The following is a 24,067-nucleotide window of genomic DNA, read 5'->3' as shown; positions in this document are numbered from 1 at the left end:
CATCCATCCATCCACTCGGACAAGACATCGTCAGCATGCTTGGTTCCACTTCGCCTTGGGCCCACGCGGTCCTCGACCCGAACACCCACCTCATCCCCGCCGCCCGCTCCTTCTGGCCCGCCTTCACCTCGTACTTCCGCAGCGGCAAGACTCTCACCCACCTCGCAACCTACAAGGCCTACTATGCGGATGCGGACCCCTTCCACTCGGCCATGGCCTTCTGTGCCTTTGTCAGCTTCTACGTCTGGCTCATGGAGAGGATCACCGGTAACGCTTCCCAGGTCGATGGCCTCTGGACCTTCCTTCCGCTCATCTACTCGATCCACTTTACCGTGCACAAGTACTTTACCTACCAGCCCGCTAAGATCACCCTCTTCCACGGCATCGAGCACGCCTCTGTCTGGGACAAGGTCGAGCCTCGACTGGCGCTCATGACCGCGCTCTCGGTGCTCTGGTCCGCGAGGCTCACCTACAACGCCATCAGGAGGAACATGTTCAAGCCCGGAGAGGAGGACTACCGATGGCCTTTGCTCCGAAAGACCATGTCGCGACCCATGTGGCACCTCTTCTCCATCTTCTTCATCGCCATCGCTCAGAACATCCTTCTGGCCATCACCGCTCTACCCAACTACCTCCTGCTCACCACCACCTCGATCAAGCACACCACCGCGCCCGTCCCGCACCCCGTCAACAAGCTCATCCTCGGTGACTACATCCTTTCCGCGCTCTTCGTGCTCAACCTCACCATCCAGTTCTACGCCGACCAGCAGCAGTGGAACTACCAGAACTACAAGCGTGGCAAAACCCCCCAAGAGAAGCCCATGCCCAGCGCCCTAATCGAGCCCAAGACCGGCCTTCCCGCCCGAGAGCAGGTCGAAACACCCTACTCCACCCCCGAAGACGCCAAGCGCGGCTTCGTCACCAAAGGTCTCTGGGCCTGGAGCCGCCACCCCAACTTTGCCTGCGAGCAAACCACCTGGTGGATCCTCTACGCCTTTGTCCCCCTCACCTTCCTCCCCACCGACCTCGACTTTAGCAAATCGCACTGGTCCCACTTCCTCAACTACGCCATCCTCGCCCCTCTCGCCATGAACGCGCTCTTCTTGCCCAGCGCGCGCTACTCGGAGCAGGTCTCGGCGGAAAAGTACCCCGAGTACAAGGATTATCAGAAACGCGTGGGCATGTTTTTGCCCATCGACACCCTGATTAGGACTGTGTACTACAATGTTGTGGCGAGCAAGGAGGAGAAGCGCCGCGTTGAGGCGAATGTCTGGGGTGTTAGTCAGAACATCAAGAAGAAGAGCCAGTAGGCGAGGGCGCTCTTTCACACCATCATACCCCTCCTCTTCCTTATCTCAATTGCGACGCAGGATCGACTGCTCCGCTGAACCAACCATCCAAAGTAATACAAAATTGATGTTCGATACTGTTACACATGTCTGTTGCGCGCTACTTTTCGCCAAAGAACCACACCTTGACCGCGTTCTCCGGTTCGACGGCTGCAGTGGCCATGACCCTCGCTGTGGGGTGGACTGCAAGTGCGACCACCACCTCCTTGTGCGCCTGCCACTGGCGCACCACGCTTTTGCTCTGCACGTGCCACAGGGTCACCTTGCCATCTTCGCCGCCGCACACCACTGTCGCCGTTTCGAGATGGAAGGCGAGCCGTGCGGTGAGCGGAATTTTACCGTTGCTGTGTCCCGTATAGGTCTTGACAATCTTGGAGTTGTAGATGTCCCACATTCGCACGGTGCTATCCAGACTGGTGCTGAGGAGTTGGGCGCTGCTGGGTGTGAAGCAGACCCCACCGAGCGGCGCCTGCTCTTTGTGCACTAGCGTCTTTAGACACGCCCCCGTTGTCGTATCCCATAGACGTATAGACCCGTCGTACGAGCAGGAAACGATCATCGTCCCATCCCCGTTGAACCCCACCCCCGTTACCGCTTCGGAATGCGCCGAGATGACACGATGACTTTTGGCGCGGGTGACATTCCACAACCGCACCGTCTCATCGAAGCTCCCTGACACCAGCAGCGTCGACTGCGGATTGTATGCCAAACAAAGGACGTAGGAAGTGTGCTCGGCGAAGGTGCGCACGAGGGTGTGAGTGACAACGTTGAAGATGCAGATGCTCCGATCGTCGGATGCGGACGCGAGGTAGAGGCTGTCTGAGGACCACGAGAGGTCGTTGATGCCGGAAGTGTGGGTGGTGTAGGTGTGAAGGAGGACGCCGGTGGATACGGACCAGAGCTTGATCGTGCTGTCTGCAGAGGTGGTTGCGAGGAGCGTGCCGGACGGGGAGAAGGCGAGGGCCGTGGGGGATTTCGTGTGACCCAAGAGGGTGTAAATCGGATTTGGAGGGCTTATTGATGAGGATGAGGAAGAGGCGGTGGGAGCGGACGACATGAGCACGTCGTCTGACATGGCTATTGTCATGATGGCATGTCGTTGTGGTAGCAATGATAGTGAGGCCGGTGGTTGAGGACGTGGGGAGGTTCAAGGGTCCATGAAAGCTTCGCGACTGTGCAGCGAGCCGATTCGCGCCCGATCTGGAATTTGGGCGCAGAGCCTTTGACGCCGAGAACCGATTTGGCAGAACCAACACCTTCTGATTCCTAGTCGCGACCTCATACTTCTCTTTCGCATCATCACCAGTCACTCTCCCCAGCATCGCTGCCACCACCACGCCAGCAGCTCTCTCGTAGTCTCGTTATACGGCCCATCTCCGCAGCATCCGTCTCCAGCCTCAATCCTATAGGAGCCCTCCGAAGCGCAGCTCTACCAAGGTTCTTTCACAATGCAGGCCCACGACGTAGGCCGCGACCGTCGCCATCGCGGCATGATCGAAGACGAGGATGCAGCCATCGGCAAGCTCGGAACTGAGTTCGAAGATGCTGGTTGCCTGCTCATCTCAGAAGTCGAGCTGGTCTTCTCACAACCTGATGCGTTGGGGTCGGCGGGCGAAGCTGGTGCGGGGGGAAGGGACGAGGTTGCTACAGCGTAAGTTGGCCGTCGCTCATGAATAGCAAGCAAGACAATGATACTGACACTGTTGCTTGATGTCTATAGGGTGTTCTCCAAAACGAAAGACTACGTCTCCGAGTTCTCCCGCTACAAGGACCCAAATACCATTCGAGAGATTCGAGAGTGAGCATCTATCCCTCTTCCATCCCTTCTGTTCACCACATCGTCTGACCCTACCCTTCTTCACCTTCACACCCTCCAACAGGCTGCTGCTGAAGCACGCCAAGCTGGACGAAAGGTTGGTCGACGAACACGGCAACGAGCTCCCAGACGACGAGGCGGGCGGCCTCCAACTCACCCAGTTCGAGATGGCCCAGTTGGCCAACCTGTGCATTACCGAGGTGGACGAGGCCAAGGCGCTGATCCCGACGCTGGCGACGAGGGACGATGCGTTGTTGGATAGCTTGCTTCAGGAGCTGGACAACATCAGGCGGTTCTCGTGAGCCAGGAAGGGGATTGTACTTTTATAGCATACGAAACGCAGACTATCGTTCGGGCAAACAGTCACTGCGTCGTTTGCGCCAGGTTCGTGGGAGTGGTGTCAATCTGCGTAGCCCAATTCTTCTACAACATCTGTGTTGGCACAAGCCTAGCCGATGATAACCATCATCGCTGCTCGACAGCACCTCTGGCTCCCATTCTCAACCTCTCCACCAGTACCCGCTTCAGCCGTTCCCATGCCTCTGCGCCGTACCACCAGTACACCCAACCGAATGCGGCCCCTCCCAGGTGCGCCCAGTGATCGAACATCCTCCACCTGAGCAGCACGCCCGCCACATCGGCCGCGACCAGCCCTGCCACGCCCGCACCGATGGGAAAAGTGATGAAGGGCAAGAAGATGATGCCGAGTTGGGCGTCGGGGAAGGCGCAGGCGGACATGACCACTGCAGCGTAGACGGCGCCGCTTGCGCCCAAGCTGCCCTGCCGTCCGAGGGCCGCACGGGCGACGTCCAACCCGTGCAGCGCTGAGATGCGCCTGAACCGGACGGCGGCGACGATATGCGAGACCGTCGCCGCAAACACGCCGGCTGTCGCGAAGAAGGCCAGGAAGTGCGGCGTGGGCGAGGCTTCCGGTACATGTGCCCCGCTGCGATACGATGCAGCGTGATGCGCGGCCACGATGAGTGCCGATCCGCCAAACGACCACAGAGCATAGTTGTTGAAGGCAAAATGAAGGAAGGTTTGGTGGCTGAAGACCGAGGTGAGCATCGTATGCATGCGGTTGCTGCTCGGTCGGTGGAGGAAGTTTTGAGTCATCCAACGCCACATTCCTCCTCTCCGTACTGAAGCGATCCCCCACAGAGCAAAGACGGCTCCGTTAGCCACCACGATGGGCAGCACGACCTCCTTTGACGGCGACAAGTTGATGTACTTTTCGGTGACGATGAGATAGCTTCTCCCCACGAACTCAGTCAACCCCGCAGGCAGGTGCAGCTGGTTACACCATCCGACCAGCCAGTCCATACGCAGACCCAGTCGAGTCGCTCTTTCGTGCTTCTTTGCTACGGCAAGGCTTCTGTCTGTGGCCCCTGGGCCCCAGACGTCTTGACCGCGTGCATCGTCGCCAGCGCCCGAGAAGAACGAGGAGATGTTGGCAAACACATCGCGTCGACTTCGTTGTTCGCAGGCTATACGTTCGGTGTCTCGCAGCGAATAACATGCCGCACACGTGAAAGAGACAGCGGAGAAGCCGAAGAGGAAGAGGAGTGCGCGGGATATCGACGGTTGTTGGGCGTCCTTGGGCGGTGGTGGGAGGTCGGAGTATAGGAGGGCAGCGTCTTCTTCTTGTGTGGGCAAAGGGTCGGTTTGTTGCGGTTTGACAGCTTGCGGTGGCTCTCTACGCCGTGAGAATGGCGCCAATCGAGCAAGTAGAGGGTATGCGGTCGATAGAGGACGCCGTGTGGGCAAGGCCGAGCCGATCAAAGGTGTTGAAAGCGAAGTCCGCGATGCAGCGGCCTGCTGAAGGCAGGCTGCCCCCGCTCTGAACTGCGCGGCGCTTCGAAGTGAAAGGGCCAAGCCTGGCGCCAGCATGATTCAAGTCTTGCTACTGTGCGTCTGCGTGTGAACGAAGTCTGTCTTCTACCTCCAAACTCCCGCGTCTGCCATGGCGTTGCTGTCGAAGAAAGATGAGGATGATGACTGGACCCTGAAAGGCTTCTACTTCCTCCACACTTGGCCTCGTAGCCGCCCGAGACATGCAAAAGCGAGAGCGGACACCAAAATCCGGAAAAAGCTTTCTTTTTGGGCTCGTGGTTGAGACGTCGTGCCGAGGTTGACGTGGAACACCACGAGATCTTGGCCCGTGACGTCGACCATCATCGCACCTGTTCGAACCACCATCCGATTTTCTCTTGGTTTGCTGATCACTCATGGCTCGAGCCTGAGTGCCGACGTCGTCTAGAGCGGCCGCGATGTCGACCATGCGCTCGGCAGCCAGTACTTCTGCAAGCAAGCAGGTTGGGCCGACGATGGCGGCCCCGAGGAGACACACAAACATGCCTGCAGCAAGGAAGGCGTCGAGCAGCGGATCGATCCTGTGGATTCTGCTGACACCGCTCATGTGGCTCGCCTTCGGACTGCTCCATACCGTATATCATATCACTCTCCTCATCCTCCAGGCCAAAGACGCGATCAAGCGTGCGATCAAACGACAAGCGAACCGACCTCCAGCATCTTACCTTTCCCTAGAGGATCTTCTTGCAGCGTACGAATGCGAATCGAGCACGATCAAGGTCCCACAGCATCTGGCTGTGGTACTTGCCGATACCGCGCCTTCGTCAACACGTCTCTACCTATCCACGCTCTGGTTGGGTCTGCGCCGGCAAGATGCAGCGCCAGCCGGTGACCTATGGCGCGAGTTCAGGATACAATACGACGAAGCTGTCGAGTTGAAGCGTATCAGAGATATCGCTGCTATCGTACACCTGGCAAGGATCAGCAATGTGCAGCAGCTGAGCGTGCACGCGTCGCAACCGCTATCTCCCATTGCGTTACAATCCTTGGGCCGTATGCTGCACGTCGGATACAAGACCAAGGCCGTATTTCCGCGAGAGGCACCGGTACAGGGGCCTATGGCGAACGTCGATGGAGGGGACGCTTGGTCACGATATGCTGAACTTAGAAGAAGGACGCCTAGGTCGGTGGCGAAAAGCAGCAGCTCTTCTTCTGCGAGCTCACCGGGGTCGCCAGCGTCAAGTGATTCGGAACTCGGTCCTCCTTCGCTGGATGAGACGCTTGCATCGTCGTACACCGCAGAGAGCGACAGTCCAGCACAGCAAGACGGTTTTGATGCCACCGTCAACATTCGCATCGGTCTCGGTTCCGCATCAAAAGCAGCCGACTCGATTCCGGAGCAATCAGACGCAACGGTGCAAGACGGGCAGACACCACGGCCTTTGCAAGTGACCTTGTTGAGCCGACAGGATGGCCAGGAGCGGCTCTCGGAGATCGTCAGCGAGCATATCCAAGATCGTGCCTCATCGTACTTGTCGGACGTCCTCGTCCCGGACATGGCGTCAGCGGCGTCGGGAGCGAAGCGCTTCTCGTCGTCTACACTGCGCAAATTGTGGGTGTCAAAGCGGTCTCCCTACACCTCGGAACTGACGGCGGACGAGCTGGACGCCACGCTGAAAAAGGCAGCGTACTTGTCCGAGCCCGAGTTGCTGGTGGTCTTCGGTGGTCGACCAAGAGCGAGACAGCTGTACGGCTTTCCAGCATGGCCATTGAGAGTCACCGACCTGTTCTACGATCCGAGATTGCGGGTGAATCAAGCATACAGCAGCACTGACTTTGTAGCAGCATTACGGAAGCTGGCCAAGGCAGAGCAGAGATATGGCCGATGAGCGGGTATCCCTTTATAGCATCGCACAGCACACCGCAATGGCATTCGGTAGACAGCTCGAACCTCCGACGTTGTCCTCGTTTTTGGAAGGCAAGGCGTGTGACTGAGCCATCTCACAGTCAGCTTCATCCGACGGGATCCCCGATGTGACCTCGACAAGTCGGGAGCAGCCGATCGCAGATCATCGTCGATAGGTGAGCCCAAGGCAAAGTCATGCTGACAAAGACGTCGAGATCATGCCGTCGGAGTGGGTTCCGTGTTGCGCGAATGAAGCTCAAGCCAGGAAAGCGGAATGCTCCCGAAAAAGCAGCAAAGGCTTGGCGATCGCAGCGGAACGCGTTTTTGCGCAGCTGTTCGGATCATGAACCACGCCTGTCCGCGGCTAGTCCGCTTAGTCGGATGTCGGCGAGATCTTCTGGGACACACAGCATGTACGTACGTACCGTACAAGCAGGTTGGCTCTGGTGATCAGCTAAGCTGAGACGCTAAAGTAATATCAAGCTCGCTGTAGAAGCATGTGGTACGTGCAGAAGCGAACTTCGCCTGTCATTGCTCGCGAGACGGCTAGGTACTCGCGACTCGCTTGTCCTCGACCACAGGAACTCGTTCAAGATGTGTTGATTCTGACTTGTTGACCGATGTCAAGCGCTTTACCAGCAAGAGGAGAGGCGTGCACCTCGGATATGAGAGATGTGTGCCAGAAACGGCTGAGCGGCAAACTTGATGGATGCCCAGTCGTGCTCGAGCCACGGTGAACCAGGTTGTTCGATGTTCGAATGTATAGCCGTCCGTACACCAGCGTCTGGCAATCTTCTGTATTACCTAGCCGCCGCGCCGAGCGACTTGGCTGATCTCATATTCGGACGCCTTCTCATCATTAGCTGACCTAGCTTGTCCTCGTATTCAAGGGTGACTACGCCCTTGTCAGACGCTGCGAGATAGAGAAGAGGCAGAAACGCTCCGAGCTCCGATGCGGCTGGTCGGTCACGCCATGCATTGCAGTCCAGCGCCATCCCTGAAGCGTGAGAACGTGAGTGCTTTCAAAGTGACATCCGATTCGGAAGGTCCGTCGAGATCGCAACTTGGCCTTCTCCGCTCATGGTCTCGCCTGAGGGCGCTACACCTCGACAAGCATCTGCCGTGATTGGCTAAGCCTGCATGGACGGAACGCTGGCTTCGTAGACCCTTGCTGGTGCATAGACAAGACACGAAGCAACCCCGCACATTGGTGCACCCTTGTTTGCTGAAGCAGACGAACCTTATTGATCCAGGGTTGACTGGCTGCGTAAGCAACACGAGATCCATGGCAGAGGAGCGTGATGCTTTGATGAAATTGCAAATTGCGGCCAAGCCGAGACTCTTCTGTCACGATTTTATGCACGTTGCGAGCTGCAACACCTCGTGACCCTTTCGGCACGTCTTCCGATGAGAGCAGATGAGCAGAGTCGCTTCTCGAGGCACCGCCGACCGCATGCTCCTTCTTGGCATCCACACCTTTAGATCGAGCAGCCAATTTAGACTCGCTTCTCCACTCGCTCATCTCGGACAGAGACTCGGTTTCCGGGGCAGCGACTGCTGTCCAGGCTCGCCATCTCGCCTGCTCATTGCGATCAAGGTTTGGGTGAAGCTAACAGACCTCACACTTGCGACCAGTCATATGCACGATGATGCCAGCCACATCTCGTTCCATTGCGGCATGACGGAAGGAGCTTGAGCACCAGCCACCAACGCGTTCCGATAGAACGAGGCGTTGCGTGGCAGCGGAATCCAGGGGCGAGATTCGAGCCTTGATGTATAAGACGAGCCAACTCTCTGCGCATCGATCCAGCACAGAGCTTTCAGAAGAAAGCCGAGTCTCGGGACAGCCGTGCTCCTGCACCGCCGCTGTCATGTTCTGAATCCAAGCAAGCCCCTTTTGATGCCCCTTGGAGCCAGCATTCGTCAATTCTCATTTCCTCATCGTGCTTCCCTCGACGTCGTGAGGTGCCGGGGCAGTTGCTTCCTTGATTCGAGTACCGTACGGCGCCGCGGAATTGCCTCAACGTCGTTCCTCCACACCAGTCACCATCATGCACATTTCTGTTTCTTGGTCTAAGCGAGGTCTCAGGCCAACCTTCGAGCCTTTCTGGTCCGGACCCCCCTTCCAACACTGCCGCCAGACAGCTGTCGACTTTGCTGCTGCTAAGTTGCTTACCGTTACCCAAGGCTTGGCTTTTTGGTCCCTTCCCTCAACGGCATGCGGGTCTCGCCCTGCCCTCCTACGGACCTTCCTCCCTTCGCCTAGCCATATTCTCCGTCGCCCAGTCGCCCAGAATGGAAAGTCAGCGTGGGATTCGCGCTCCGTCAATTTGCACCATGAGCAAGGTCGTCGCTCTTCCATGTCCCCCTGCTTGGACCGCAGCAAGGCTTGGCCCCTTGGCGCACACTCGACTTTGCGTGCTTGGATGCTGTGATGCTGTGTCCACCGCCTCTCGTCATTGTCTTTGTCCGAAGGCCTCGCATCCGGTCCGGCCGAACTGCCTCCGTAGATGTCTGGACAAATCTCGTTGGTCTGTCCGCAGTCTCCTGCCAGACGCAATATAAAGCATCCTGCCTCGGGCTGGCAACGTGACATCGTCGCCCTCTCGTCTCCTCATACACGTCGACACCCGCAGCCGCCCTCCTCGTCATCCCCCATCCTGACCCTTACTCGCTCTTCTCACCAGAATGAAGTTCCTTGCTGCTCTCACCCTCGCCCTCTCGGCCACCGCTGGTGCCTTTGCCCAGCAGACCAACGCTACTGCCTTCGCTGAGGGCCTTCTTAGCGCTCTCCGAGCCAACAACCTCTCGGCGCTCGCTGATGCCGTTGGCAATAACTCGCAGCAGCTCCTCGGTGCTCTCCAGGGCGGCAACAAGACCGTTCTTGCTCCTTCCAACCAGGCTATTCAGGCTCTTGGCGATGTTGACAGCGACACGCTCGTTGCTACCATTGCCTACCATGGTGAGTATACAGCAACGGCAAGGAGCGACTTTCGAGCGGGTGCGGCGCTTGATATAGCAGCGCCTTCTGCTTTGAAGCGAAGCCCGGGCTGCTCTTGCGACAAATGTGTCTGACAGCATCCTCCAGAGACAGGCTTGCTGACTTTCATCTTTCTGCTCTCATTCTTTCTCACCAACAGTCCTCAACGGGTCCATCTCCAACAACCAGCTCGGAACCAACAACAAGACCATCGCTGCATCGGCCCTCAACTCGTCCGAGTACGTCGAGCTGCCCGGCAACCGCAGCCAGGTCGTCGTGCTCTCCAAGCAGGCTGGAAACAACACTGCCTACGTCCAGCTGGCCTCTGGTAACGTCTCGTTCGCTCTGACCCAGGACGGCCCGCAGTACGAGAACATCCGCGTCCAGCCCATCACCCAGGTGCTCACCGTCCCCGGAGAGACCAGCGAGATTGCCACCCAGCTCGGTGCCTCGCAGCTCGCCGAGCTTCTCCAAGGCGCCAACCTGGTCGAGGCGCTTGACGACTCGATCGTCACCGTCTTTGCTCCCTCCAACGAGGCGATCCAGCAGGTCGCCTCGACTGTCCAGAGCGCCACCGAGGAGCAGCGCACCGCTGTGCTGCTCAACCACGTGCTCAACGGCACCGTCGTCTACTCGACCAGCCTCGCCAACACGCCCAATGCCATCTCGGCCGCCGGAAACCAGCTGACCTTTGTCGCCAACTCCACCGGTGCTTTCGTCACTTCGGGCAACGTCACTGCTAGGATCGTCCAGAGCGACTACGTCGCCAAGAACGGTGTCGTCCACGTCATCGACCGTGTCCTGCTCAACACCACCCAGAACACCCAGGCGGCCGCTTCGGCTTTCAGCTCGGCCACGGCTGCCGCTGCTACCCAGACCGCTGCTCCTGGTGTCGGCTCTGGTTCTGGTTCTGGATCTGGTAGCGGCTCCGGTTCGGGCTCGGGTGGCGCTGGAAACGGCGCCAACGCTCTCAAGATCAGCTCGGGTGCTGCTGCCGTTGCTGCCCTCCTTGGTTCGGGCATGTGGCTCCTTGCCTAAGCGTGAGGAAGCCAGTGCAAGGGCTTGCAATGCCAAAACGCGGTTCTTGCTTCACCCCATGGACCACCCACATCGTCATCCCATCCATCACCCGTTGATTCCCGCCTTCCCTTTCCTTTCTTATCTTCATCATGTATGCCAATTCATTGATTTCATCATCGAAATGATCGAAACGTGCAACCTCTGTATTCTCCGGCTATCTTGAAGCAGGCATCTTGGTACTTTCGAATCAGATGGAGTCGCACAAGGTGTAGAACAAGGCTCGAGAGTATGAGTTGAGAGCAAGAGAGGGAGACAGGGAGCAGGGAGTTGCGTGATTCCGCGGAGCAGATGACGTGAGGTTCTCTGTTTTCGCCATTCTTGACAGCTTGAGCGCACGCGCCATCGGAGCCCTTAACCCCGGCGAACCTCGTTGAAAGGGTCCAGCTGTGCACATAAGAGCCCACCGATCCGACCCGTCTTCCTCTTCTCCGCTTCATCACCTGGACTCCTCCTTCTCCATCTCGCGCGATGAATCCGGCCCTTCGCCAAACTCATTCTTCAATCAGAGCAACGCAAGCCTTTGTCAAGCAGACCCAATTGCCAGCATGCCATCCACCAACGGAACGAACGCCAAGCTGACGCTGTACACGGCCAAAGTGTGCCCTTACGCCGCGCGCGCCGAGCTTGCGCTGGCAGTCGCCGGCATCGATTACGAGACGTTTGCGGTGGACCTGCTCAACAAGCCCGAGTGGTACGCCGAGCGGATCAATGCTGCTTCCAAAGGTGCGTTTTGCCCCTCAGACCCTCTTTCTTTTTGGACCGACTCGCTGACCTCGCCCTTTAATCCCGAATCGATGCGTTCCTTTGACATCGGTACCAAATCGCTGCGCTCACTCCTCTTGAAACGATGCAACAGTGCCGGTCCTCGTCAGCGAGGAGAACGACCACCAATTCAAACTGCCAGAATCACTCGTGATCGTGGAATACATTCACGACCTCACCTCGTCCATCTTCACCTCGACCTCGCCTGCCCACAAGGCGACCTCGCGCTATGTGGTGGAGCGATACGCGCAGCTCGTGCAGCCGCACTACTACGCGGCGGCCATTTTGCGCGATGAAGCTGCGGTGGGCAAGCTGAGGGAGGGGTTGAGGTCGTTCAATGACCTGTTGGAGAGCTTTGATCAAGGCAAAGGAGATTTTGTGCTGGGTGAGGAGAGGTTCGGATACGCCGATCTCAACATCGTCCCCTTTGTAGGGAGGATCTTGAGCATCAGCAAGCACGGTCTGCTTCCCGAGAGAGAGGGCAACAAGGTCTACGACGAGGTGCACGCGGGCGGAGAGGGGTTCGGCAGACTCAAGCGATGGTGGGACGCAGTCGAGCAAACAGAGGCGTGGCAAAAGGTCTGGGATGAACAGGGCTATCTCGAGCCGGTCAAGCGAAAGCTGGCGCAGCAGTCGTAGTCACCATGCAATTGAACAACAAAACAGGATTTGAATGTCCCCAGAAGCGCACGGATGCGTCCCATGTCGCGATGCTGGCCGCGCCGGGCGCATGGAGCCTTTCCGATTGGGAACCAGTCCGAGTGCGTGGGTCGCAAAAGCTGATGCCAAACACTGTCCGGTCGAGTCGACTGCTTTTGCCCTTCACCCAGCGACGATGACCTGTTTCGCCCGTTTGAGCTGGCGCACGAGCGCCTCGGTGACGTTCAACTGCTTGGCCGCCACGCTCGGCGGCAGCAGCGCGAGCCACTGGGTGAGCGAAAAGTCGTCGAAGCGCACCCGGTCGCCGAAATTGGCGCCGCGGAAGATCTCGATGAACTCCAACGGTTCCTCGCCGACGTTCTGCAGGTAGTGGCCGTAGCTATCGATGCGCAGAGACAAGAAGCGGGTGTGGGTGTCAGTCGCGCGCCATTCGGTCAGATGAAGAAAGGAAAAGAGAAATGAAGGGTTGGGGGAAGGGCCAGGAACTTACTTGGTGGGAAAGACCCAACTATCGCCTGCTTGGAGGTCGAACGTCCTCGCCGTGGCTCCACCGGCGAAAGCCGTCGCTCGTGCTTTGCCCTTGACGATGTATCCCCACTCGGCGTTCTTGTGCCAGTGCAGCTCCCTCAGTCCACCCTTTTCGACGTGCACGTAGGCGCTGGCGAGCGTCGGGGAAGAGGGGAACTGGCGGTAGTCGGTCACCTTGACCCAGCCACCGCCGCCGGGGGCTTGGGTGCGATTCTGCTGACTGAGCGCGTAGACGTATGGAGTAGCCTCTCCTCCCGGATTGGTAGAGACTGCCTGGCGCGCTTCCTCCAACGAGAGCCACGATTCGTTCTGTCCAGCGGGGACCAGGTACGGGTCTGGAGAAGGGATGGAGCCAAACACGCTGGCGTTCCAGCCAAAGTTTTCGGCCAGCACCTCGCGCGGCGTATGCGCGATCCAGTCGTCCAGCATAAACGTCGTCCCCGCCGCATCAAAGTTGCCGTCGTCAAACACCAGCAGATACTCGGCGCCTTCGGGGCCCGCTTGGAGGGTATGCGGTATGCCCGCCGGGAACGACCACAGATCGCCCACGCCCGCATCACCGACGTAGTTGCGATCCTCCTCGTCGTTGGCCGTGATGCGAACGGTGCCGTTGAGCACGAGACCCCATTCGGCGACGCGGTGCCAGTGCAGCTCGCGATACGCGTAGGGGCTGAGCCGTTGTTCGGCCGCCGCGACGCCGGGCGACGAGGGCAGGTCGGTCACCGTCTGCTCGCGCACCCAGCCCCCGTTGAGCAGCCGGCTGTGCGAGAGCGAAAAGGACCACTTGAGGTTGGGTACGTTGCCCGCGTCGGTGGGGGGCGGAGAGATGCTGTCCGGGTTCTGACGATCGATGGGCGTGTTGGAGTCGTGCAGGAAGGGAGCTCCTTTGCTACCTCGGATGGGTTGCGGGTTGGTGGTGGTGTTGATGCCGCCGTTGTCGACGGTTTGACGGCGCGAGACGGAGGGGTACTCAGGGCGGATGTGTCGCGTCACTCGCCTGTGGAGGACGCTGTCGGGTGCCGAGGGGGGAGAGCGCGGGACGAGGGCGGGGATGCCGCCAGAGTTGCGTGCGTAGGGCGCCGACTCGACGGGCAGCACCCTCGAGTGGGCGCTATCCAGCACCGCGAAGAAGAGCGCCAGGGAGAGGAAGGGTAGGGTCAACTTCATTGTTTCTGCGAGTTCGCGGCCAGGGAACGCTTCACGTATGCAGAAGGCTATGAACGATGGGCGAGGGCAAATCTCAACCATGGCAAGCGATGTACTTATACGAAACTATCGCTCTCACTGCGTCGATCCAGGTCGAAAGCAGGCGCACAAGTTCGATGGCAGCTTGCAGCGACGGACCTTGTTCTCGCTAGCGGTTGTGACACCATCACTTGAATGCTGCATCCGTGAGTGCAAACGCCGGCGTGTAAGTAGCAAGGGCAGATGATGTGATTCCGAGAAGAACCATATCCTTGCGCGCCACCGCCGAAGAGCTTTGGCTGGAATCGACACGGCTACTGCGGTCTATGAACTTTTGCTGGAAACCGCTGAGGGGTGCGAGAAGGAGGCCAAGATCTGCAGCACTTCGATTTGCCCTTGCCGTCTGCCACCCGACGGAGCTGCAATCACGGATGATGCATTGCCGCCGCAACATCACGTCTTGCACGCCGGACACCGTTAAATGCCGCATCAACCGCGGCTTCAGCGGGTCACTTATCGAGAGAAGGACGATGCCAAGACAACCAACGACCTCACTAGTCCGCTCTTTTCAGCGTTAGTGCGGTCGTGGGAGCCCAAGCGAAGATGATGCAGACCGAAGCGAAAGCACGTCCAAAACTGCACGTTGGAAAACGGAACGGAAAGGGTTGCGAATTTGGCCAGCTTGATGGCGTGACCCTCGGCAGGCGATGCGAGCGCTTTTTGGCGTGGTGAGTGGACGGATGAATCATGCCATGGTGGATCGTCACATACACACGTCGAGCGTCTCATGGGTCTACCAGCGTAATGTCGACGTATTGCATTTCAAGGCCATACACCCGCTACTCGTTCTTGTACCCCTCCAGCACGTCCTCGTTCCAGGTAACAAAGGCACCCTGGCCACCCAACCCTTTGCCATCCTTCCCCTTGGGTTCGTCCCTCGTCCCCTTGGTTGCCAACGCAGCGATACTGAACGCGGGCTGTTCGGGCCTGAGCAACTTTCCCTCCTTGTGCAGCGTCACGAACCTCTCTACCTCCTGTGGCTTCATTGCATCTTTCCCTGCCCCGCGCAGCAGAGTTTGCATATCCGTATCCACCACGCCGGGTCGAACCGCAAAGGCCGCTATGCCCTCTTCTTCATTAGCGAGCGTTCGAGCGATAGCGTTCATCGCCGCTTTGGAGGCGTTGTACGCGGTCCAACCGGCAATGTTGCCCGTTGCAGCGCCCGAGGAGACGAACACAACGGTGCCCAGCTTGCTCTTCCTCAACTCCGGGAGGGACGCAGTGAGCGTGGTGATGAGGGAGACAGTGTTGACGTTGAGCATGTCGGCAAAGTCCTTGGGGGAGAGATCTGCCAGTCGTTGGGTTGACACCACCCCGGCATTGAGCACTACGCTGTCCAACCGTCCGAACTTCGACACGGCCTTCGAGACCGCATCTGCGTTGACATCGCTCGATGTCACGTCGCCCTGAACGCAAACCAGGTCCGATGAGTGTTGAGCTTGGAGAGAAGAGAGCTCCTCCGGCAGACTGCGCGAGATGGTCACGACGCGCGAGGCGGGGAAAGCGGCACTGGCAGAGGTCGAGCCACTCAGCAGGAGTTTGAGAATCGCCAGTCCCAGACCGCGCGATGCTCCGGTGAGCAGGACTACGGGCTTGTCCGACATTGTTGCTGCAGTAGTTTCGTGGAATGTGCAAGTGTTCACAAGGTCTGAGAGGTAGGAGGACAAGGGATACAGTTGAGAAGATTCGGTGTTGCACCGCGCACGGACGACGGCGAAAGGCTCTCCAAATTTTTGTGGAGGCATACACCCGATCCGCTCACTCTCTTCACCCGATCCAGTAGGCACCGACTTATCCTGTCTTTCTTATACGCTTTTCAAAGAACACACACACAAAAGAGAGAGCCAGAAGAGCTTCGAGGAGCTGAAAGGTGTATTGCATGGCTGCTTCAGCGACGCGGCGAACGAGACCGCCTGCGACTGCTGTGATGGTGCGACGAAGAGGCCGCTCGATCTTGATGTCGGTCTTCGCCGTGTTTCCTCTCGTCTCTTCTTTCGGTGTCTCTCCGACGAGAAGAGGATGACGTTGGCGGTGTGCGAGAGCGTGTCCTTGAGCGTGACTGCCGCCGCGAGGAAGTTTGACGCTCTGCAGTAATTCGGTCCGATCCATTCGTGTCGAGGATGCTGCGCTTCTTCATCTGCTCGTAGCGGTTGACGCCCTCCTCTTCGCTGTCGTCCCCACGATCGCGATGCAACCGATGCCATTTGTGGTCTCGATTGTCTTCCCTCTCGTTTCCACGGTGATGGCTTCGGTGTCGATCACGACCCGGAGAAGGAACAGGCCGTCTTGAAGTCGAGCCTGAACCGCTAGTATGCGCCCGCCTCTCTTCCCGTTCTGCTCGGATCCTCGCCCTCTCCTCCTTCCTGCGTCGCTTCTCCTCTCTGTCCTGCGAATCAGCGTCGGCTCCCTTCCCTTCCCGTCGCATTCGCTGGAAGTACGCCGCCATTGGATCCTCCAAGTCGTCCTGCTCGTCTTGCTCCTCCGCCCCACCTGCCGCGCCAACACCAAGCTGGGGCGGAGCAGCATTCAAACTCTTGCTCTCCGCATCCACTCTGTTGCCTTCGTCATCCGTCACCTTGGGCTGCTTGTAGCTGGCCACGTGGTCCACCCTGAGCGTCCGTCCTAGCACCTGTGCTCCATTCAAGTTATCCACCGCGAGCACGGTCGATCTCTGATCCTCGTACATCAGAAACCCGAATCCACGATGTTTGCCCTTCCCCACGGGCTTCGGCTGGGACGTCGAAGCACCGTCTCGCCGGTCGTCGTTCTTTTCTCCCGCGTTCGGATTGGCCCGCGGCAAATTGACATCCACCACCTCGCCGTACTGCGAAAAGATGGCAATGACATCGCCCTCCGTCAAGTCGTACGGCAGACCACCGATGAAGATGTACGCCGAGTCCTTGTATTGTTCGTGCCAAGATGCGGAAGGGTTGTTGATGGCAATGTCGAGTTCGGTTTGGTTGATGCGGGTGATTTCGCGGACGACGTTCATGCTGGCGACGTGGGGACACCGCGCTGAGCTGGTGGCGGGTTCAGCTCAGCGTTGCGATGAGGAACCGTCGGATTGGGATCGTTCCGGGATGATGGTGTGAGAAGGGATTGCTGCAAAGCTCAGTCGAAACAATTGAGCCGAAGTGACAGCCATTTGAGAAGAAATGAGAAAATGCACCCACAGAAATCGACGCCAAAAAAAGAGGACTCGAAAAGCGACTTTTTTCAATGCAGCAGGCGATAGCCCCTGTGGAGCGTCAGCGTGCGCGGTCGAGCCAGGCCAGCTGTTCCCAGAAATTTGTCGTATCGCAGCAGCAGCGGCAGCGGCAGCGTGTGTAGATTTCGTCACCGCTTGCCAATCCCACCCTCTCGTTCGATATCAATCACTGCCATCCAGCCTGGTCGCAATCACCTCCCTGCTACCCGTACACAAACATCACACCAACGGAACCAGAGCAGCAATATCTTCGCATCGCCAGCACCAACCATCGCCACATCAACCACTCTTTACCGCAACAGACACTCTCTGATCGTCACTTCACTCCGCCTCCACCATGCCGTCCGATCTGGCCTACTGGATCATCTCGGTGCCATTGGAGGACTCGGATCCGCACCGCATGTTCTCCGAGCTCGGCAAGAAGCTCCTCTCCGACGGCGGTTCCGCATCCAACGACTTTGGCCAGCTCAACTTCCCACCGCTCAAAACGGGCACGCTGGAATCGCTCATCTCTCTCTCGGAAGACCTTCCGCGTCTGGATGGGCAATACACCCAGATCGTAGCCAAGATCATCGACACCCTCCGCGCCTTGCTCAACAACGACGAGTCCGCACTAGCGCAGCACGTGCTGGTCAACGAGCAGAGTCTGGACGACTACATGCTCGGATGGGCGTGGAACACGGGCAAGTACCGAGCGGACCGCTCACTTCGCGAAACCGTCGAGATGCTCGGCAAGGAACTCACCAGCATCGACAACGTCATGAAGCAAAAACTCGGCAACTACAACGCGGCCAAGAGTCAACTGCAACAACTCCAACGCAAGAAGCAGGGCAACCTGTCCACTCGCAGCCTCGCCGACGTCGTCCACAAGGAGGACTTTGTCGATCCCAAATCCGAATACCTCGAAACCCTTTTGGTTGCGGTCAACAAGAACAACACCAAGGACTGGTCGGCGAAATACGAACGTCTGACCCAGATGGTCGTCCCCCGCAGTTCACACAAGATCGACACCGACGACGAATACGCCCTGTTCACCGTCACAGTGTTTAAGAAGGTCAAGGACGAGTTCGTCCAGAAGTGTAGGGAGAACAAGTTTTTGGTCCGAACGGATTTCGCCTGGGACGACGACCTGGTAGCCCGACAGAGGCAGGAGCTGGATGAGGCGGGCGACAGCGAGAAGGAGCTCTGGACCGAACTTCTGCGATTGGCCAGGACCAACTTTAGCGAAGCCTACCAGGCTCTGGCCCACTTGAAGGTCGTCAGGACCTACGTGGAGAGCGTGTTGCGCTACGGTCTACCCGCGGACTACTTCGCGGTTACAATTCGACCCAACCCCAAACGCACAAAGGCGTTGATGACGACGCTTCAGAATCACTTTGAATACCTCGAGAGCTACGATCAAAGCGGGAAGAAGGGAAAGAAGAAGAAGGGCCAACAGGAGGCAAGTGCGGACAATGCACCGGGAGAGTACGCGCAGCTGTTGGAGGAGGAACAGTTTCCCTTTGTGCTCACCGAGCAGTATATGGTGGCTGTCTAGGCAAGATCCCCGTTCATGTTCGTTGTCTTTTGGAATCGATACACATTTTTCTTCTCACGATCCGGATGGCAGCCGAAGGAGAGGGTTGTCTGTGTCAGCACACGCATCGTTTCCGACGTTGCTGTTCTAGTCGATCACACCGCCTCATCGACGGTCCATCCGATCACAGCGCACTAATGCGCAACGTGACTGTGTATGTCAACTTGTATTGCTTTTCTGCAGATGCTGTCTAGAGTGGCGCGACTATGCGCTCGACTGCTTCGACTTGAGCTCGAGTATGTGCTGGTTGACAAAGTACTTCTTGAGCGTCTCCTCCGGGATCGAGTGGGCGCCATCGATCTTGCCCAGACAATGCGACGATGAGCCGCAGGAGCAGTCGAACGGTTGCGACATGTGCCACTCGGTGCTTGGGTAGACTGTGTCACACAAAAACAAAAGGGGGTCAATTCTGGGAAGGGAAGAGTGGATGCTGGTGGTGGTGCTGGGGGGCACCTACAGAAAGTCAAGATGTCGCCCTTCTTGATGTCCTTCTCCGCGCGAGCCTTCCAAGAAGCCTTGTCGCGCGCATCCCCAATGACAAAGGCCACGTTGGGATCGCACGAGTGGTTGCAGTAGAGCAGATCAGAGTTGAGCTCAATGTGCGTCTCGGGACCCGTTTGGACGGTGGAATAGCTCTTGGCGGACGCAAAATCGGCGTGCGGCGAAAAGGGCGTGATGAGGTCACCGCGGGAGAAGTTCTGGAGCGAGATGAGGTGCGAGTTGTACGAGCCGTTGTTGAAGACGACCTGGACGAGAGAGGGATGGGTGGGCTTGTGGAGGCGAGAGGCGAGCATGCCGTCCCCGCCCGTGAGGTGACCCTGGTAGGACGAGGCGGAGGGGACCGCAGAGGTGGGGTTCGAGGTCATCATTTTGCGCGAGATGGAGGGATGGCGTTGCTGGCCGGTGACGTTGAAGAGTGAAAGGAGGAGAAGAACAGATTGAGAAGGAACGGTCAAGAAGAACAGGAATGGAACATCCGAGAACCGTGCATTTCAGAGTCAGCATGCGTTGAAAGGGGCCCCTTGCACACCAGAGACGGGGATACAAGGCGGTGTCAACATGGCTGAACCCTTCTCTTCTTGTTCTTCTTGTCGCACCATTAATGCCGATCCTCCGCCCTCGCTTATGGACAGCTCTCTCCGCTCCACAATGCCGGTTTCCCCTTTTCGCCCGCGCTTCTCACTGTGAGTTCATGGTCCCCTTCAGAGGTTCCATTCCGTCCTCTTCAAGCGTCACATGGCATCCGTTTAATCGGTAGGAACAGTCTGAGCCTCATCCAGGTGATTCTGCACTGTGATTGGTGTGCTCAGTGATGTCGTACGATGCCAGCCAAAGCTGGACGAATTGCCCCGGTTCGGGGACGCTTCCGGAAGAGCCGAGCGAGACTGCGCACAGACGCGACTTGGATTCTTCCAACCGCACGAGTCACGGAGGAATTTCAACTTTTGAGACAAATGTCGGCCTCACACTCCTGGACTGAAATTTTACTTCCGACACTCACTTCTTCTCAAGAAGAGCGGCTTGACCTGCAGGCCCACGATCACCACCCTAGCAGCACGAGCAACAATGTCGTCAGAGCCACCCACAGTAGTGGCACAACAACCACAAGCGTCCACTTCATCCGCAGATCCGCCCGTCAACCCCGAGCGCAAAGCACGCAAGGAAGCGGCAAAGCAGCTCAAAGCGCAGCAGTCTGCCGACAAGAAAGCTGCCGCCGCGGCCGCTCGAGCCTCGCAAGCGTCCTCTTCCAAGCCGAAGCCGGACAAGGCGCAGCGCAAGCCTCAATCCAGCGAGGAGCAGCTCTCGCGTGGGCTCGCCTATATCCTGCGCCACGGGGCAGAGAAGGAGGGTCTCGCGATTCGAAACGATGGATACATCCGACTGGAGGACGTGCTCGACCGGCCAAGGGTCAAGAGCGTCGACATGGCCGAAGGGGAGGGCGGTAAGAGGAGACCAGGGCTTGAGGATGTGAGGAAGATCGTGGAGAGTAACGACAAGAAGAGATTCGAGCTCACCGAGGAGGAACAGGGAGAGTGGTGGGTGCGAGCCGTGCAGGGACACTCGTTGAAGAGCGTGGTCGAGCTACAGCATGTGCCGCTGACGTTGGACAACCTGTATCTGCTGAGTGTACGACAGCAGGACGAAGAAGATGAGGACGACGGACTGGTGGACGAGGTCGATGCCAAGCTCGGAGGTCTGCAAATCGACGGAGAGCATGACGCGAGCAAGACCGGCCCAGTGCAAGTGATCCACGGCACATACACAGCAGCGTGGGAGTCCATCCTCGAATCGGGCGGACTCAAACCCATGTCGCGCAACCACATCCATCTGTCCAAGGGCAAGTTTGGCGACAAGGGCGTCATCTCGGGCATGCGCAAGTCGGCCAACAGGCTCATCTACATCGACATCGAACGGGCGATCCAGGACGGCATCGAGTTCGTGCTCTCTTCGAACGGCGTAGTCCTCACGCCGGGAGACAAGGAGAGCAGGTTGCTCGGCTCCAAGTACTTCGACAAGGTAGAGGATCAGAAAGGGAATACCGTGTGGTCTCCGTCATCCACGACGAGCTGAATGCAATCCATCGCAAGGATACCTGCTCCATGTCGTATTTGTCCGTGCCTTGTAGCGTTGATGAGGACCGCCGTTCCGCCCGTTCAGGGTCCAACTTTTTCTTCTTGAGCGACTTTTTTTGGCGGATAAGAAAAATTGCTCCACCTGGTAGAGCTGAGAGCCGAAACCTGGATCTGGACTTCGATGCGCTGATCGTCTTCATCACCACCATCCCTGACGAGCGTCTTGAGACCTCGAACGAGGCACAGCACACCAAAGATGGCGCAGCCAAGCACACCGCGTCGCGCTGCGGGACCATCTACCTCTGCAAGCGCGGCCGGCCCCAGCAGCAGCAGAGCGATGGCCACACCATTCACACCATCCACACCGTCTGCACAAGTGGACGACGACATGGACGACCCCACCGCCACACCGAGTCGTGCCGCTCCTGGCACCTCCTCCGCTCCACATGGCGACGATTCGGACGGAGAAGACGAAGCGCCCGATTACCTGCGCCTCATGTCGACGCTCAACTCGAAATCCAAATCCTCCAACGCATCCAGCAGCGGCGGCATCGTGATCCCCAAACGCGGCGAGAAGGATTTCGAACCAACCGGATTCGGTGGGCAAGCAAAGCTCCTCGAGCGGAGTAGAGAAGCTATGTTTCAAGCTGTCTCTGGAGAGCGCAGAGTCGGTTCTCGATCGCTCGTCAGGGCAGTGTGGGATCCAAAGACCTGCAGAGCGCGGTTGGTCGACGTGCAGGGCAAAATCTTCGAGACCGTCGGTGTGATCCGACGAGAGCAAGTCGCGGAACAGGAGCCAGTAGAGATGAATACACCAGAATGGAACGAGCGAGTGCTGGAAGAGGCGCTTTTCGGCAAGGCGACAGGAAGGACGAGAACGTGGAACGAATTGCTGCCGGAAGAAGCGCTCTTCTTGGCCGAAAGGGGCAGTTTGCAGATCCTCGAACAGACAACCGACAGATTGAGGGAGACGGTGGAGTTGTCGCTCCAGCAAGCATTCGCTGCGTTAATGCAGCCACCCTCGGATGGCACAAAAGGCGAAGACGAACCGATTACGAGGGAAGCTTACCTGATCTATGCCTACCTCAAGCGGCTCGGATATGTGGTGCAGCGAGCTAGCATTGTGGATGCTGTTCGTGCCGCTCCTATCTCCGCTTCTGCGCTGGCAAAGAAGAACGGCAGCCAGGCGGAGCCTTTCGCCCTAATCTCAGGCAAGAAAGCCGAGGACGAGGGGATCATCGCGGATCCGGACCGCCCCATCAAGCTCGTCACCATCTGGGACATCTTCCTCTACATACCGCGGCGGATCGTCCAGCTGGCGGGCGATGGCATCAACGCGCTGGCAAGATGGTTGCATCGACTATGGCAGAACACGACCGCGAAGGTGATCGCGTCCATCGCAGCAGCCTCACGCAAGGTCTTTGGCGGAAGAGTGGGAAGCAGAGGAAGCGTCGGCAGTCTCGGTCTAGGTCTTGGTCTCGGCAACGGACAGCAAGATGGAAGGCGGTTCTTGGGCGAGAAGGGTGCCGTCAAATGGGACAGCTACGATGCGGTCTTTTCGTCTCTACAGATCGTACCTTCGGGCCACGACTTTTGGCTCCCTTCCGACTCGAAACCGCCTGCAAGGACACCGACAGCATTGCCAGCAGCGCCGAGCGCCACTGTGCAGCAAACCATCGGAGGCGAATCAAGACCGTCAAACGACCATCTCAAGCCCTTCTACTACGCCTGGCGACCAGCCACCCTCTATCGCAAGTCGCATCCTCCCCCACCCGAGTTCCGCATTGTGATTCTCAACGCGCGCACGACACCTGTGCCCTCCGTGTGGCAGTTTGAGTCGATCTTTGCGCAGATCCCCATCCCTGGGTCGGATCAGGAGCTCTTCGGCGCGGCCTCAGTGGCATCCACAAGCGATGGCACAATCAGCGAAGCTGGCGGAATGAGCGAGCAGGCGATTCGCGACCGACTCGAGTACGAAAAGAAGCTCAAAGCGTCCAACGAGGCCAAGAATCGCGCTGCGTACGGCAAGTTCAGCGATGGCAAGCAGAAGTTCCTGCGCGAAAAGGCGGCCGCTCGTCAGGCGGCGTGGAGTGCGCGACAGCAGACCAAGCAGACAGCTGGAGGAGTGATGAGCAGGATCAGCAACACCACGGCTGGCAGGGCGGTCATCAAGGTGCTGCTGCTCGACTTTGCGGTGCTCAGGACGGTAGGGAGGCTGTTTAGCCACTGCCCTGGTTGTTGGACTGACAAGGGTCGTCACGGTAACAGAGGTGGGGCAGGAGGGAAGCTCAAAGGTCGCAACCCGGGTGCGGGCAGCGGAAGAGGTGGAACAGGCAATCCCTTCCCACCGCTGAAGGCGGGGAGGAGGACGGTGGTGGTGGCTGTGGTGGATGGGAGCATCACGACACTGTTGCGCTTTGGCGAGTCCGAGTTTGCCAATTGGGCGCTGTACGGCACACAGCCGCAGCCTGAGTCGCAGCAGCAGATCGGCAAGGCGGATGATCAGCAGCAGAGCGAAGCAGCTGCGCAATCAAAGTGAGCGTTCAATGCAGATATCACACTCCGATTGCGG

General features: G+C 58.3%; 14 protein-coding genes across 14 annotated transcripts; 8 read left to right on the top strand and 6 right to left on the bottom strand.

The window, feature by feature from the left end:
- Positions 1-35: 35 nt before the first annotated feature.
- PSEUBRA_001672 (Protein of unknown function DUF1295) lies at positions 36-1,310 on the top strand (the record flags this gene model as incomplete). Its single annotated transcript, XM_016434877.1, has 1 exon — positions 36-1,310. One exon carries the CDS (start codon positions 36-38, stop codon positions 1,308-1,310), a length of 1,275 nt encoding a protein of 424 aa, XP_016293589.1.
- Positions 1,311-1,449: 139 nt separating this feature from the next.
- Positions 1,450-2,436, bottom strand: PSEUBRA_001671 (WD40 repeat; the record flags this gene model as incomplete). Its single annotated transcript, XM_016434867.1, has 1 exon — positions 1,450-2,436. The coding sequence occupies one exon, from the start codon at positions 2,434-2,436 to the stop codon at positions 1,450-1,452; it is 987 nt and encodes a 328-aa protein (XP_016293588.1).
- A 361-nt stretch (positions 2,437-2,797) lies between these two features.
- Positions 2,798-3,467, top strand: PSEUBRA_001670 (RNA polymerase II, Rpb4; the record flags this gene model as incomplete). The annotated part of the gene is made up of 3 exons (XM_016434889.1): positions 2,798-3,000; positions 3,070-3,147; positions 3,230-3,467. The coding sequence occupies 3 exons, from the start codon at positions 2,798-2,800 to the stop codon at positions 3,465-3,467; spliced, it is 519 nt and encodes a 172-aa protein (XP_016293587.1).
- Positions 3,468-3,630: 163 nt separating this feature from the next.
- PSEUBRA_001669 (Peptidase S54, rhomboid domain protein) lies at positions 3,631-5,055 on the bottom strand (the record flags this gene model as incomplete). Its single annotated transcript, XM_016434875.2, has 1 exon — positions 3,631-5,055. One exon carries the CDS (start codon positions 5,053-5,055, stop codon positions 3,631-3,633), a length of 1,425 nt encoding a protein of 474 aa, XP_016293586.2.
- Positions 5,056-5,519: 464 nt separating this feature from the next.
- On the top strand, positions 5,520-6,866 carry PSEUBRA_001668 (Decaprenyl diphosphate synthase-like protein; the record flags this gene model as incomplete). The annotated part of the gene is made up of 1 exon (XM_059464693.1): positions 5,520-6,866. One exon carries the CDS (start codon positions 5,520-5,522, stop codon positions 6,864-6,866), a length of 1,347 nt encoding a protein of 448 aa, XP_059321189.1.
- Positions 6,867-9,571: 2,705 nt separating this feature from the next.
- PSEUBRA_001667 (FAS1 domain protein) lies at positions 9,572-10,901 on the top strand (the record flags this gene model as incomplete). Its single annotated transcript, XM_016434885.1, has 2 exons — positions 9,572-9,845; positions 10,024-10,901. The coding sequence occupies 2 exons, from the start codon at positions 9,572-9,574 to the stop codon at positions 10,899-10,901; spliced, it is 1,152 nt and encodes a 383-aa protein (XP_016293585.1).
- Positions 10,902-11,488: 587 nt separating this feature from the next.
- Positions 11,489-12,344, top strand: PSEUBRA_001666 (Glutathione S-transferase, N-terminal; the record flags this gene model as incomplete). Its single annotated transcript, XM_016434884.1, has 2 exons — positions 11,489-11,666; positions 11,800-12,344. 2 exons carry the CDS (start codon positions 11,489-11,491, stop codon positions 12,342-12,344), a joined length of 723 nt encoding a protein of 240 aa, XP_016293584.1.
- A 183-nt stretch (positions 12,345-12,527) lies between these two features.
- PSEUBRA_001665 (Cupin 1) lies at positions 12,528-14,060 on the bottom strand (the record flags this gene model as incomplete). Its single annotated transcript, XM_016434869.1, has 2 exons — positions 12,528-12,744; positions 12,856-14,060. 2 exons carry the CDS (start codon positions 14,058-14,060, stop codon positions 12,528-12,530), a joined length of 1,422 nt encoding a protein of 473 aa, XP_016293583.1.
- An 857-nt stretch (positions 14,061-14,917) lies between these two features.
- On the bottom strand, positions 14,918-15,742 carry PSEUBRA_001664 (Short-chain dehydrogenase/reductase SDR; the record flags this gene model as incomplete). Its single annotated transcript, XM_016434873.2, has 1 exon — positions 14,918-15,742. One exon carries the CDS (start codon positions 15,740-15,742, stop codon positions 14,918-14,920), a length of 825 nt encoding a protein of 274 aa, XP_016293582.2.
- A 284-nt stretch (positions 15,743-16,026) lies between these two features.
- On the bottom strand, positions 16,027-17,130 carry PSEUBRA_001663 (RNA recognition motif domain protein; the record flags this gene model as incomplete). Its single annotated transcript, XM_059464692.1, has 1 exon — positions 16,027-17,130. One exon carries the CDS (start codon positions 17,128-17,130, stop codon positions 16,027-16,029), a length of 1,104 nt encoding a protein of 367 aa, XP_059321188.1.
- A 553-nt stretch (positions 17,131-17,683) lies between these two features.
- PSEUBRA_001662 (ATPase, V1 complex, subunit C) lies at positions 17,684-18,883 on the top strand (the record flags this gene model as incomplete). The annotated part of the gene is made up of 1 exon (XM_016434882.1): positions 17,684-18,883. The coding sequence occupies one exon, from the start codon at positions 17,684-17,686 to the stop codon at positions 18,881-18,883; it is 1,200 nt and encodes a 399-aa protein (XP_016293581.1).
- Positions 18,884-19,126: 243 nt separating this feature from the next.
- Positions 19,127-19,791, bottom strand: PSEUBRA_001661 (SET domain protein; the record flags this gene model as incomplete). Its single annotated transcript, XM_016434872.1, has 2 exons — positions 19,127-19,299; positions 19,380-19,791. The coding sequence occupies 2 exons, from the start codon at positions 19,789-19,791 to the stop codon at positions 19,127-19,129; spliced, it is 585 nt and encodes a 194-aa protein (XP_016293580.1).
- A 697-nt stretch (positions 19,792-20,488) lies between these two features.
- Positions 20,489-21,493, top strand: PSEUBRA_001660 (Phosphotransferase KptA/Tpt1; the record flags this gene model as incomplete). The annotated part of the gene is made up of 1 exon (XM_016434894.1): positions 20,489-21,493. The coding sequence occupies one exon, from the start codon at positions 20,489-20,491 to the stop codon at positions 21,491-21,493; it is 1,005 nt and encodes a 334-aa protein (XP_016293579.1).
- Positions 21,494-21,751: 258 nt separating this feature from the next.
- On the top strand, positions 21,752-24,034 carry PSEUBRA_001659 (tRNA-splicing endonuclease, subunit Sen54, N-terminal; the record flags this gene model as incomplete). Its single annotated transcript, XM_016434893.2, has 1 exon — positions 21,752-24,034. The coding sequence occupies one exon, from the start codon at positions 21,752-21,754 to the stop codon at positions 24,032-24,034; it is 2,283 nt and encodes a 760-aa protein (XP_016293578.2).
- Positions 24,035-24,067: the final 33 nt, after the last annotated feature.

This window comes from Kalmanozyma brasiliensis (genome assembly GCF_000497045.1).
Source record: "Kalmanozyma brasiliensis GHG001 unplaced genomic scaffold PSEUBRA_SCAF15, whole genome shotgun sequence".
In the NCBI taxonomy this organism is placed as follows: Eukaryota; Fungi; Basidiomycota; class Ustilaginomycetes; order Ustilaginales; genus Kalmanozyma; species Kalmanozyma brasiliensis.
The sequence above is the reverse complement of the archived record's forward strand: the minus strand, read 5'-3'. Positions and strand labels throughout refer to the sequence as shown.